This window comes from Lepidothrix coronata, unplaced genomic scaffold (genome assembly GCF_001604755.1).
Source record: "Lepidothrix coronata isolate B3197 unplaced genomic scaffold, Lepidothrix_coronata-1.0 Scaffold24, whole genome shotgun sequence".
NCBI lineage: Eukaryota > Metazoa > Chordata > Aves > Passeriformes > Pipridae > Lepidothrix > Lepidothrix coronata.
The window spans coordinates 7,127,060-7,141,978 of NW_016690204.1; the positions used below are offsets into that span (position 1 = coordinate 7,127,060).

The following is a 14,919-nucleotide window of genomic DNA, read 5'->3' on the forward strand; positions in this document are numbered from 1 at the left end:
AGTATACACCAGTGTTCCATTTGCTCCATCTGGGCAGTTGCAATCCTTAGAGTTATTGCAAAACTCCCCTGTATTCCTGAGGATCTGGATCTGGCCCTGTGCATACTTATCTTTTTATTTTTGTTCCTCAAAACCGTAGTTAACTGACCAAGTGACAGAGATGTGTGTGGTGCTTGGAGGCTTGCAGGGCTCAGGAGGCTTTGCAAGGCTTGCATGCCTTGGGTATATAACGTTACTTTGCATTTAACAGGCACTCACAGCATCATGCAATGGTTAAGGCTGGAAGGGACCTTAAACATCATCCAGCTCCTATATAATACATATAACATGCAGCTGCTTTCCAAAGAAACTCTTGTTCACAACGGCAAACCTTCATTTGTGCTGAGGTGAACCCCACTGGCTGCAGGGAGAAGCTCCAGAACCTCAGTTAATTCTCAAAATTTGGCCCAATGATACAAGTTTAGGAATGAGCCAGCAAGTTGGATTCACTTAGAATCAGTTTTATTGCCAGGTAAGAAATTCATATTAATATAGTGAATACATATGTTTACAAATAAACATTCTTAAAAAACAAACAAACATTTTATTGTAGGAAGTATTATTGGTATCATAAACTCTGTAGTTAACAAGTATTAACACGGGTTTACTTACAGAACATACAGTTACTAAAATATTTCCACGTAAAATATGCTCAAGTTACACGAAACCTGTGTGAATTAGAGTGCAGCTGTAATGTGTATCTAAAGCATATGGATTAACAGCAACATTCCATAAAGGGTCAAATTAAGTCAGCCAGTTGTGAAGGCAATAAAGATTAAAGGAATAAAAGTAAGATAGTGGAGAATCTGGGTTGTGTGCAAAGTATTTGTCTTGTGGGCTTTGTCCACTTCTGATAGTCTTAAAACATAGGATCATAAAATTTAGCAGCACACTTGTGGAGAGATACCGGTGCTCTCAGGATGCAAATCAATCTCAATATAGCTAAAAAAAGGGTATCTCCATTTAACCAGATTTCAAATTCTTAGCCCTTGCATCCTTGACTAAGAAGAAGCACTGACAGTCAGTTGAATACAGTAAGAAACGCCGCTTCCAATTCTTCTTACAGCATACCAGTTCTTACTCCTCCCTGCATGCTCTTCCAAAACGAATCTCCTGAAGAACTGACAGCTGGTGAGAATGCAACTGTAGTAAGACAGCTAGTTAGGATTTAGCCAAATGACTCGTTTTGGAGGAAGGGCAGGAATTTAAGTGAAAGACTGAATGTGTTGCCTGCCATCCCATCCCAACTCTGTCTCTTTGTGGATGTGCCAAAGCTTTTACAGGCCCAGGACTGTGAGTTTACTACCAGTGCCCAATTCAGGAGTGGTTTTACTCATACGAACAAGGCATCCTGCTCATCAGAGCCACAGTCAAGACCATGAGTCCAATTGTTTGTTTAGTTTAAACCCAGATCTCTTTGACGTTTGAGGCAAGACCATCAGACTCTTCCACCAAATAGTCCACCAAGAGGGAACGCCACTATAGAAAGCCAAACGATAGAGACAATATACCATAGAACATTTAGTTGAACTACAAAGAACTACCATGGCTAAAAGCAAATACAAAATGAGAGACTAGAGGGAAAAAGTTTAAATTGGGAAAATGAAGGGGCCAACTAAATAGTCTTGACTGTGCAACCACTGCATGGAGATGTAGTCCAGTTTCCCTTTGGGACAAACAGGGGAGGCTGAGCAGGGCAGAACCCTTGTCATCCTTAGCCAAACATGAGGAAATAGCTCAAAGGAACAGAGGGGTCACTTTGAAGAACAAGACTGTCATTGAACAATAGTAATACAGTAAAGGCACCACCCACGCTTAGTTTCAGTCTGAAGCAGTTGAAGATAGGCAAAACATTTAGGTGAAGAAAAAATCCTGACAGTCTGCAAAGTGAGACTTGTTACCATCTGCCCGAAAACAGGAGGACTGAGAGGGAATATTCTGATGCCCTTATTCCCCCAGCAGCTTTCTGTGTCATATGATATGTCTCTTCTTATTTTGGAGGTTCCCAAAAATTTCAAATCAAACGAAGTAAACTGAAATGAAATCTTCTGCTGTTTGTTATCATCCTGCAGAATTCTCTACCAGCCACAAAGGTCCCATATGCTCTTAATCATAACAGTCTTCATAAATTCCTTGTGAAAGTGTCTTTGTCCCTTATTGTATATATATTTTTTTTGCGTTCTCTATAGGATGGTGTGAAAGTACAATAATAGATGTTAGGGATTGTACCAAGATGCTTGCTCTTGGTTTTTCACAGGTCTAGGGATTATTAATAGGTTTTGTACAAAATTCCTCTCTGAAATGATATAATACAGTATATTGTTCTCTCTCTCTTCCTCTGTCTCAAGGCAGGAACATAGTGTAAATGTTTAAGCAGACATAAAGTTTCTCTAGATTGTGCTACTTCTCATCATGGATTTTAGTTTCAAGTAAAAAAATTTAGTCACAAGGGTTTGTGTTCCATTGTGAAATACAAATGGAGTTTATAATTCAACCTTCAGTGTGTATTGCTGAATGGTATTAACCCACTCTTCGGCCTACTTTTGGCTGGATACCAAGAGTGTCCAGGTGGAAGTTCCTTCCTTCCGTTTTCTTTTTTTTTTCTTTTTTTTTTTTTTGAATTTTATATTTTTAAATTTCTTTTTTTTGCCTTCCGGTTGAGTGTTTGTGTCGTGTGTGTGTGTATTTGCGTGTGGTTTTTAAAGGATTTCATTAAAAAAAGAAAAAAAAGAAAAAAGAAAAGAAAGAAAACAGACTCAAACAGTTACTTCTGTCTTGCTGTTGGTTATGAAGTATGGCTGTGGGCCCAAGTAGTGCTGGCTCCGGGTTGTCAGCGGGTCACTTAACGTCGGGTCTCCCATGCCGTGCTTGCCCTTGTTTGCGTACGCTTGCCGCCTCAGGGAGTGGTCGGTGGGATCCCAGGTCTTGTAGTGGGAATTGTAGCCCAGCGGGTGCGTGTGTATCTTGCCCAGCCTGGATTTCTGCCCGTTCTGCCTGGTGAGCCCGCTGTCGATGGTGTACGCCCGCTCGTCGTCCAGGCGCACGGGGTGCAGGGGCAGGCTCCCCTTGGCAGCCAGCTCGGCCAGGTGGCGGCGCTTGGTGTAGAAGTCATCGTTGACTTTGTCAGCTGTTTGGGTTGGGAAGGGGGAGAGACAAAAAACCCCAAAGATCAGTTGGACACAATAAAAATGTTAAAGTTTACAGTAGGTCATGCACAATCCCATCTACGGATCAGAACAGTTCCAGGTACATCAGGAGGAGAAAGTCATGCCGCCCCCCAGCCCTCCATTATTAAGGCTTTTCATATATGCAGACAAAACCCCGTTGCCCTGTAACAAAAGACTGTCTCTGCCCCAAAACACACAGGCTGTGCTGATGTTTACATTATGGGAATAGGTCCTATGGCATAGGAAATTCGGGAAGTGGACAGGAGTACACGGGCTTTCTTGGAAGCATTGCAGCATCTTGAGTTGCATTGTTGTATGAGAGCACATCCCTTTAAATGCAAAGGGTCATGTGGGTGTTTAACCAAGCCAGGTTTCAGGTCTGGTACTGTGTGATGAGGGGGACCCGTTTTTGTTGAATAATGCCTTAGGGCAAAATTAAGAATGGGATCTGTTCTTATAAATGCTTGGAAGGTCATTAATGCTTTATGAGGCTGAAAATACTTTGGGATGTTGAAGGTTGGGTATTTACCCTGTAATTTTACAGACCATGAAAATCCTAAATTCCAGGTTCTGACATCATTTTCTGGGGTCAGTGCCACTGAGAAATACAGCGACAGCCCTGCCAACAAATACTGCATTGCAGTTCTCAAATCAGGATTTTGCCCTCTGCAATTTCCTAGACAAGTGTCTTCCAGTGCACGCGTTTGCTCAAGTTTGATTGTTGTTATTGCTGGCATTTGTTTGGCCTTGCTTGAAAGTATGAACCCTGCTCAGGAAGCTTAAGGCATTCTGCAGCAGTCCAGCAACTCATTTCAGTTTTGGGACCGAGTTTCAGGGGTTTAAGGGGAGATTAACTGAATTTCATTTTTTAAGATCTTGCCTTTTATGTAAAGAGGGTTTATTTTCGCCCTTGAAAAATTTAGATGTTTATTTAAGATAGTGCCAAATGCGTAGATCGACTCGCCCGGTGCTGAGTTAATCAGCAGTGGTGTGCTTTGAATATCTGATTGTGTCAGCCTGGATTTGACTTCTGCTGTGCCCTGGTAGATCCATCGTTTTCCTTGAAGCTATGCCATGTAAGGCTTCTCTGCAGAAGTCTTGTACATGTAGCTGTCTGTACAGCTCAGCTGCTATTGCCTTCATGAGTAGGTTATAAATTCCCTGCACTGTTTTTTGTTTAGCTTCCCTCTTTTTTTCTCTCCCCAGTATTCCTAGGAGGCTTTTGTTGCACTTTGAATTTTCTCCTTCTCTCTAGTTCTGAACTAGATCCTTATGCAAGGAGGGGAAATTCCCATGAGCACCAGATTAATCTTCAAGATCAGGTTTCAGTTCTGCCTCCTCCTTGTCCTGGCCCCTCAACAGGGAGGAGTATTACCAAAAGCAAGGGCTATTTATCATCTCATGACAATTTTTGTATGATGACTGTGCAACTGGACTTGGCTCTTAAATCCTTAATTTCGTCATTAAAGAGGTGTTTCTTCTTCAGTGAACTGAAATTACTCTTGGCTGTGTTGTAAAGGTGGGCTTTGTGTGTTTTGCCCACTTCCATCTGTTTCCTTTTTTAATAGTAGAGTGAATGTTTTTCTATGGCATACAGGTGTGTTCTGCTTTAAACACTTTGTTAATATTCACTGAATGCCACAGAACCACAGGTTGAATAAAAATGGGAGGGAAATGGGTTTGCATTGCTAATTTCTCATTAATCTGTTATCAATAATTGAGAAAAATGGTTGCAGAAAAGTCATTGTGAATATTCACACAAGTATTTATTTTTGTATATTTTTACATCAAAGGCCATGCCAGTGAGCTGATTAGGGGTGCAAATTTCTCTGTCATATGACTTAGACTTTGTCTACGTATGAAAAGTCACACTAGTTTATATAATTTAAATTCTGCACAATTAATTATGTCCAGCTTTTAATATAGATACATTTGTATGCCTGTTTCTCATTTAGATAGCTTAATTTGCATACAAAAATTAAAAGCCAAGCTAATCTCACATAAGATTAAATTTGTGAATTTGTACTTTTAATTTGTAGTTTTATCTTAGTTATGCTGCAGCAGTTTGTCTTACACAGCCGAGATCTTTAATCAGTTACAAGGTAAATAATGGCTTCTGTTTAGAGAGTAGCAGTAGCGATTAAGTTATGTAAATAATGACCAAAAATTGCAGATATTTGCATTGCCTGATTTTTTGGTGCTGTTTTCCTCATTTGCATGGCTAAATTAAAAAGGCCAAAACAAGCTCAAGCCACTTCCTCAGTTTCTTTTTATTTTTCCTCCCCTGGACCTTTTCTCATTGCCAGCAATGGTTCTGGGTCTCTGAATTTTGGTCCTTGCATTAGACATGGTACTCAGATCCCCAGTCACATCAAGGCTGATGTCCTGCAGAAGAGACAATTGTGTTACTGCTGCATGTAAAGAACACCCCCACTGGTAAAACCAAGGGAGGAAAAAATCAGCCTCACAAGGGCTGTGCCTGTGACACATCTAAATTAATTTTGCTCTTGTGTATATTGCTATGTTATTATGTAAAATTTTCAACTCTTTGTTTCTTATGGAAGATCATAAAGAAAGTGAAATGATTAATTCTGTAAATGTGGGTACATTAAAGTTATTTTAACTAATATAGCCCCTAGGGACTATATAGTCCCTTTCTGGGGACTTCCCAACTATTGTCTGCAAACCAGGCTGAAGAGAACACGCCAGGATTGGATCTGGAAATCCTCATCAGCAAAGTCAAGCAGAAATGTGGCAAACAGATGACCAAGGGCTGATTGCATGGGTTTGATGTGGCAGTGCCAGTGTGGGAGAGCTGCTCTTTGTGTTTGTCCTCATCAAATAATGGTTTGCAGGGTTTTGCCTGAGAATTGGACATTTGCCCAGGCAATGCTAGCAGTGGAAGCCAACCTCTGTCTAAAGTTTTAGCCTCCCCAAAACTGTTTTCGTTCAGCTTGCACATAAATGGGGGACAATACCACTGTAGCAAAACCAGCATTGATCAAACTAAATTGTTGAGTTGTTCCAAAGGGCTTTTGGCAAGTCTTATAGCAGTCTCATTCTTCCATCCTGACCACATCCCAGGTTTTATAATAGCAGTGTGCTGTGCCTCAGTGTGAGGGACCTGATGCTACTAGTGCAGAAACAGGTTTTTTTACTTCTCATTTTCAAAGCACAAAATATTCAGAAGAGTAATATTGAGCATGGTGTTGTAACAAATGTTTTACCAAGAAAAGTATAATAATAGTATCCTGATGCCAACTACTTTAAAAATCAACTGTGAATCTGAGGGAGTTTGTTTTTCTTCTTAAGCAGACCCTATAAATATTTCATGGACTTTAAACATCCAAAGAGATGTTTTGGAGTTAGAGGATGCATTTGTTACGTGACCTTAGGTACATGACTCAACCTCCCTCTGCCTTGGTTTCACCTGCTGTAAAAGGAGCTGTTAGCACATGGGAGGAGGTTGTTGTGTTATGAGGTTGAATTGCTATTTGTAGAGTACAGTGAGATTTTGGAGGAAAGGTGCTATAGAAGTGCCTTTTGCATTGGCTTCTGTTTGTTGATCAGTAAAAAGTATTTATAGATATCACTTGTGTTTGCAAAAGGAGTGAAGAACTAGAATTGCAACATTTGCCAAATAAACAATAGTAGAAGAAAGGCCTTAATTCAGAGCATTATTATTTGTGTCCCTTCCTCCTGGTAGCTAATGATAAAAATGTTCTCACTTTCAATATTTCTTTGAGGTTTTTACTTTAAGATAATGCACCCACAATTTTTGTTACTTTTGTAGCTGTTCATCTGAAAAAAATGTTGAAATATGAATTTTTTCCAACTTAAAGCATGTGCCTGGGAGGAGAGAGAACTTGGGCATTTGTTTCTGTTGTTCATGAAATGAGTAACTGAGAAAATACAGACATAGTGTCAGGATCAAAAGCAGGACTTCACCTTCCCAATTGAATACTTCAACTATTAAGCTGAAGAGATGCTTTCTGTTCCTTTGTCTTTCTTGACTAGTAAATCTTTCTTCTTCTTCACAGTGCAAGTTCATCAGGATGTGAATCTGGGTGGGGACCATCTCAGCAGAAGCTGAGATGCATCTTACTGGGGAGGGAATTCAGATTTGGATCCCCCTCAGAGCAGTTGTACAACCGTGAGCTCACCATCCCAAAGGCAGGTCACTCCACTCCTTGCTCGTATGAAACCAGCAATGCCTTAGAGAGAGTGACCAGGTCTTATTCTGACCTTGACTTTGCTGGTACTGGGGTCAAATGTCTCAGACTGGGACCCTTGCCTTTTTCCTTGAATTTTGATTTTGAAAGGAGATGGCTACCAAGCTCCTTGGGATAGCAAGATCATGGAAATTCCCAGGAAAACCACACTGACTTTAGATTCATTTAGATGAAGTGACTAGAAAGAAATGTTTTCTTGAATACCGGTGGCAAAACCTCTTGTAGCTGCCACAGGGCCAGAATTAGTGTGCTTATCTGAGTTATCTGTACTGTGAGGAGATCCTAAAGCTGTTGTTCTGATCCCCAACTTAAGTAATCTTCGGGGTCACCGTGTAACCACTTGTGGCACAGAGTCAGGTAGACATGCATTAGCATTGTGCAATGCTTTCTTTTTCTTGTAAAATATTGCAGGGTTTTTAACTCTCTTCCTCATTGACAATGCTCTTATCTTTGTGTGTCCATAAAATGGCTCTGAATGCTTGCACCACGTCTCACAGCTATTGGAGAAATACGGTCTCCTCAAAGACAATTCTGTCCCACAGCTTTTGTGATAGTAGGCACCTGGGAGTGGGAAGAAGTCTCTGAAGTGAGAGAAGAGAATCCACAAAGGAGTGAGCTCCTTATAAAAGCTCTAAAGACATTAAAAAACTAAAACAAAAACCCAAACACAAACTTCAGTGAGAGCTTAGAGTCACAGTCAGAAGATACAAAAATACATAGGGAACACTATCTCTCAATAGATGTTTCAAGAATTGTTTTTTATCTGAACATATTTTAAGAAGTACTTTGTGAAATGCAGAGCTTTATTCCAGCCAGAAAGAGACAGTATTTCAAATAAGGGCTAGAGATGCAGAAAGCAAGCCAATGGAAAGTGCTGGGGGACAGGACAGCAATGAAACTGGTACAATGACACCCCAGATAACAGCTAAACCCCACTGACTGCCGGTGTGTGGATGTTTTCTGTGTAACACTGAGGCTGTCCCCATGTAATATTTAACAGTTTATAACAAGGTTTTACTTCTACAGCTCTGAGTTTGCTGAGACGTGGGTGTAGTTACCTGAAGCTATGGGAACCTTACATTTCTCTAAGTAATGAAAGTGAAAACTCAAGGAAAGACAAAAGGGTAATGAATCCTGACTCAGAGACAACACGAGAAATTTGCCCAGGGAAATATTAGGATGCTGCCTTTGGTGGTGCTGTTTATCCTGTCTGAATGTGTGATTGCTTATTCATTTGCCTTTCCAAGCTGGCATCTAAGACAATATGTTCAAAGGCTTCCAAGGTATAAACCAACTCTATGTGAGAGTTCTTGCAGGGTTTTATCTGAAAATCAAAGAAGTATCATTTGTAAACTAGCACAACTTTATTCTTGGCTGAGGGGAAAAAATAACAAGGACAGAGTTCATATTAACTGTGCCCAGGTATGAACTGAATCCAATGAATTAATGCAAAAGTGTGTTCCATACAGTAAAACAAAGAACTAATGACCTGTCATTTGAATTAGGGGGTTCACCAACCACCACGGACCACAGAAGAATTTGCTTTGCATAACATGAAGTCTGTTGGCAAACAGAACACATCTGGATGATTCAGGCACATGTGATTGTGTTTTTGTAATGCCAGCAGTGGGCAGGATGATGTGACAGGTGTCTGTGGCCAACAGGAAGGAGTGGAGCTACTCCATGGTGGGTCACTAGTTGTTCTCCTCTCACAGGCACTGGGGTGGCAACTGTGTGTGTACAAGGTGGAGCAATTTTAAACCATACTAAATTCTAAGAAAGGGCAAAGGGCCTTTAAAATCATTTTTGCAGCCCTCCTTCTCCATTCTTATATTGATTTCTGAAAATTCAGAATTCAGGCTGTGGCCTGCAATGCATTGATTTCTATCCTAAATATTTGGCTTTCTTCTCCCAGAAGTTCTAATACCATTTTGCCTTTATTTAAGACATTCTGAAAAGGAAGACAATATTTTATGTCTTTGGATTTTTTTCTATGGTTTTTATTCCCTATTACTGACAGAGGTAAAGAAAAATACATAATGCATAGAACCTCCCATAAATTACTTTCATAAATTGTGTAGAACCTACTTTTTGTGGCTCTGTGTTATTCCTCTCCTGGCCCCCTTTAGCACTTCATTTATTTACTCATTTCTTACAGTGATCTGGAGAGAGACCAAGCACGAAAAGACATTCCATATCAACCTTTTTTTCTGCAGGCATTGTTTGAAAAGAGCTTGTCCACCTCCAGACACAAGACTACATTTATTTTCCCAGTGAAATAAAATTCTTTCACGATATGAGACACGAAGAAAGATAAATATGTAGGCCCAAACATCTCTTTTCTTCTAGCGATTATTTTCATGATGGTTTCTGAAAGACTGAAGAGGCCAGAATATTTCTGGGTTCTGAGATGTATTAGGAATGGTTTAGAATTGGAATGTAATTAGGCTTGGTAAGGAAAGCCTCCAGTCTCAGCAATGTTCTCTTTAACCACTACAGTGAAATCTGCTGCTTGGCTGGGAACACCGAGACAGATTTTGATTAACTCCTCAGGCATCAGACCTCCTGTGTGGCTCCTCATATGCAGGGTTATCATTCCCTGGAATGCCAGAGTAGCCACATGTCTGTGAGCAGAAGCCTTGTCTGACAGCATGCCAAAAAGCACAGCACTGCAAAGTCTATTTTTTTTTTCCTTTTTCCAAGTGTTTATTTACTGTGTAAGTTTAGGCAGGTTTCTCCTTGGACATGTAAACAGATTTTTCAAGTTGGGCTTTGTATATTGACTGCATTGATTTACATAGTATTAAATTGCAATATTTATGATTCAGTTTTGCAAAGTGCTGCAGTGATATTGTGATTTGGTTTTGATCAAAATGCTCCAGGCACACACACGTTCTACCTGATAGAGAGACCAGTGGCATGCAGAATACTGGAGTCTAACCAGTTTAGGAAAAATAAAGTTTTTCTGACCAACCAAAATCAATAGGTCCTGTCACCTGGAAGCAAATGGTGGCTACATCATGTTTAATTAACATTAGAATTGTAAATATTTTCAGGAAACCTGAAATCTGTTGCATGTGGATAGACAAAGATCACACTACTTTGTTGTATTCTGGAGTGATTTAACGTTTTAAATTTAAACGTCAGTGTGGTAAACTACTGGTTCAGTATTGTGCAATGAATGATAAACTTGAGAAGGAAGTAAGACTGCCAGTTCTATTCTTGATCCAAGGAATGAAATTGTAAAAGAAGTATAAGAGAATTATGTATTTAAATCTCTGATTTTCTTTGCAAATGCACTCAGTGGCTGTCCTGTAACTGTAAATCTTTTTTTGTCATTATTTTTTTTCCTAAAGGCCTCTAAGCTCATGGCTTTCATGGCATCCACGATGGCAAATAAGTATAAAAATTTCTACTGTGGAATATTTATTTCGTTTTATCTCATTTAAGCACATTTATCAGTTTGAGTTTTACTGGAAACCTTATACATGGTAAGAAAACTTGCCTTTTGAAACAGGAACTATCCAAGAAGCCATGCTGTCATGCTTAACTCGTGAATAAAGCATGACTGCAGCATAAACTGATTATAGGAAAGGAGGGTTTGGTTTGCTTTCTACCAGTGCTGTCCGAAGCCAAAGAGGTTAACACTTAGGAGATTTGCTTAAAAGGCTTCTTCCACTTCTTCCTGGGGTAATCTTGCTTGCTTTTTCACTGCCTGGTTTTTAATGCTTCTCAAGCACATCAGTTGGGATGAATCTGGTTGTGTGCAGAGTTTGCAGCAGCGCTCTCACACCTCAACAAGACGGTGAAACTGTTTGTAACCTGTTTGGCCGGGGAGCACCCTCAGAGTGTTTGAGGGCAGAGCTCCCTGACCCCTCCAGGGGCACGACTTCCTTCTGCATTTGGGGCACCCTCAGAGTGTTTGAGGGCAGAGCTCCCTGACCCCTCCAGGGGCACGACTTCCTTCTGCATTTGGGGCACCCTCAGAGTGTTTGAGGGCAGAGCTCCCTGAGCACTCCAGGGGCACGACTTCCTTCTGCATTTGGGGCACCCTCAGAGTGTTTGAGGGCAGAGCTCCCTGAGCACTCCAGGGGCACGACTTCCTTCTGCACTTGTGTGCAGAGTGTGCAGCCATGTGCACTGAGAGGCCCTGCCCGTGCAGGCAGAGCCATTCCAGCAGCACGCACAGCCTGGCTCCTGGGATGGAGCAGAGCAGGTGGACTGGCCTGGCAGGCTGCACACGGGCTGCTATGTGGGTCACCTCACAGAAACACTCCACTCTGCAGTGGGATTTAGCATCTAAAAATGCGGGTTTGTTTCTCCTTGAGGTGCCAATCCATCTTACTTAACGCTGACTGAGAAGGCTGTTATATTCCTGACCACGTTTATTTGTAATAACTGTTCTTAGCATGGACCTAATTTCATTTTTTTTCACACATTGCTGTTGGCATTCTTCTGTGTGCTGAATTCCATTTTCAGTCTCAATACTTTTTATCAGATGGTTTTGTTTCTTTTAGTATACTGTTGGTTATAGCTCTTAAATGTGTGTCTGAATCAGCTATAAATCACCTACAAATACTGGTTGTGATGCCATGGGAAGCTCTTTGAGGACTCAGAAGACCCAATTCAGGTTTCTGAATGTGTAATTAGGATGTGCTTTTAGTGCTGAAATAATCCTGCGTTTTTCTGTCTTTCAACTGGCATCATACTAGATTTACACTATTATTTCTGAATATGAAGAGAGGTCTAAAGGATTTTTGAACTCTACTGGTTGAAGTAAAAAAAAATCCCAGTGATATAATAGCTATCTTTTTGCATAATTTATTTTTATTTGATCTGTTTCTTAACTGCTATAATTTAAAAGAATTTTTAGCAATTGTTCTGGATTGAAGTTGATTTTTTTTTTCCAAAATAGTTGTGGCGTGAGTTGTTTCTATTACAAAGTTATCATTGTCTAGTCTTTTTGCCAGGAGAAAAAAAAAAGTTTGTAATTCCAAAGCTGTACTTGTACATACTCAGTGCTATATTCCATAGCTGCACTTCCACGTATTCAGTGCTGTATTCCATAGCTGTACTTGCACACATTCAGGTCTGTTTTTTTCTTCTCTCTTTCTCCTCTTCCTGTCTCCTCCTTTTAGACTCCATGACATTTATATTATTAAAGTCTTGTGAACAGTTGCCAGAGGTTCCCAAACTAGAGACGTGTCAAACTGAAAAGAACTGGTGTTCCCTGGCAATTCCCAAACCTGCAGTGTCAGAAGGAAATGAGTTTCCTGTGGCTTTCATGCATGTTGGGCAAACTCACAGCAAAGCAGCAGCACTGCCTGCTCTGAACAGAGCCCTCTGATAGCCTCTGCTGAAAGCCAGAGCCCCTGTGAGTGACAGCCAGCCCAGGCAGAACGGGGACTGAGGCTCATTTCAATGAATATTTAATAGTGCACACACACAGGACTTTGCCACAGCAGAGTGTACAGCTCCTACCTCTGCTCTTTTTCCCAGGAATTGCAATCACAACCATCGCTTGTGGAAATGAGAGCCAGCAGTGCTGAGCTGCAGCTCCCCCACTGGAACAGGGCCCTTGCTGATTTTCACAGGAGCACCTTCCATAGCCTGGAAAGCTTTACAGACTTTCCCACTACCAAAATTGCCTGTTGTACTTCATATTGCCTTTAGAATGAGACCAGCTGATATTTTTCTGAATATCTTTGATGCTGTAGTATTATAGCTACTCCATATCAGATGTACTTTTTTTCAGCTTCTCTTTTCCCCTTATCCTTCTTCAAACAAGCTGTTAGAGAAGGACTCTGGCAGCAATGACCTGTGTGCATTACAAATCATGTTACTGCTCTTCTTTGCTCCGTGCCTCGAGCCCTTTGTTATTACAGTGTAAGTGTGGAGGAGTAAAGCAATGGTCTCTGGGACTTTTGTCTGTGTGGGTTCTTTCAAACACATTTACTGTCTTTAGAACCCCCTTTGCAGACCCAAAGTAGCAGACAGATAACTGCTGCTATTTATATTATATTCTTAATGAGGGATTCATTCCTATCAGTTGTCTTACTAGTTCTCATGAGTAATCCTGGAGAACATCCCACTCTGCTGTTGACATATATCCATGTGGAGAGCTGAAAGTATTAAACCTTCTGAGTTTTGGAATTTGGTGACAATCCAAACCAAGCGTATTAATTGTTTACTTAAGCAAAATTGACTTGCAACAAAGTGATCTTCATACCTGCTGAAAATGGCCCAGGCAAACCTGAATGTTCCTGTCCCAGACACTGTCAATGCAACAGATCTGACTGAAATAGTTTAAAGCTCTGTTGTCCTCATGGAGGCAGATTCTGACATACTGGAACAAATAATATTTTCATACAAAAATAAGCCAAATATGAAGCAGTAGAACTGTAGGAAAAGTAGGAGTATAAGAATTTAAGCCTGTTTCTCATTGAGTTTGCTTCTCAACCCCAAAATTCCTAAATTAAACATACTGGCAGTAGTGGGATTTCAGAATTGTACTTTGTTATTCTTTGGTCAATTCTTGGGAAAACTTAAATCAAAGCACCCCCTTAAAAAGCTGCTTTTCCTTTCTACCTTTTGATTTTCAAAAGAAGAAACCCTGAATCAATCACTATAACCTTTTACTTTAGAATAGTTTCTTCTTAAATGACTACTTAATAAATAAAAGCTTTTCATTTACAGTAACTCGTGATTTACTTACAAGACTTATTTTTCCACCAAAATCATTCAAAGTGGACACTTTTAAATCATTTAGAACTTTACTTCTATGTGCTGAGTTTGAAACATAGCAGGAATTTAAAAATGATGAGGAACTCCAGACAGATTCTCAAAATCCCTGTTAATTTTTTGAAAAACATCTTTTGGGGGAGGGGGGTTCTGTCACCAGTAAAGTTGTGAGGTTTGATCATTTGGCACCTCTGAGAACCTCTTGCAGAATATCACATGTTGAGCACATGTATGAAACTCCTACTGCAAAAATCTTGCCATAAATCACCTACAAAGCTAATAGTGTGGAAGGAAAAACGAGTGGAGGATGTTCAGAACAGCCAGTGCAATGTGGAGGCTCCGTGGTGGGAACTGTAAAAGCCACACTTGAGAGTAAATCCTGACTTCAGTTGGGATCCTGTGGCGTTGCTGGTTTTCTGCAAGTGTTCACCATTGTTTTCGTATCTTTATGATCAACCTCTACACTTAAATAATTGCTATAAAACTTGCATTGCAGAGTGAGAAGTAGGTTTATATATAGAGGCATGTTTATATTGCAAACTCAAGCAGTTGCAGAGAAGGATGTTTAAGAAGGGATGCAAATGAAAACGCTTAACATTGTTAGACTTGGTCTTCCCGCGAGCTGAGCCTTGTTTTCAGTGGTTCACTTTTATTGCCTAAGCACAAAGTTTCGCTCACTCGTGTCTTTACATCTCTTAATGTGTAAAAAAACCCTCATGCATAATTCATCAGCATTTCAT

General features: G+C 40.4%; 1 protein-coding gene across 1 annotated transcript in view; it reads right to left on the minus strand.

The window, feature by feature from the left end:
* Positions 1–484: 484 nt before the first annotated feature.
* Positions 485–14,919, minus strand: part of SHISA9 (shisa family member 9) — a 173,490-nt gene continuing 159,055 nt past the window's right edge. Inside the window, exon 4 of the mRNA XM_017808996.1 lies at positions 485–3,166. Coding sequence (XP_017664485.1) covers positions 2,796–3,166 — 371 coding nt within the window. The 3' untranslated portion in view covers positions 485–2,795. The remainder of the gene's footprint in view (positions 3,167–14,919) is intronic.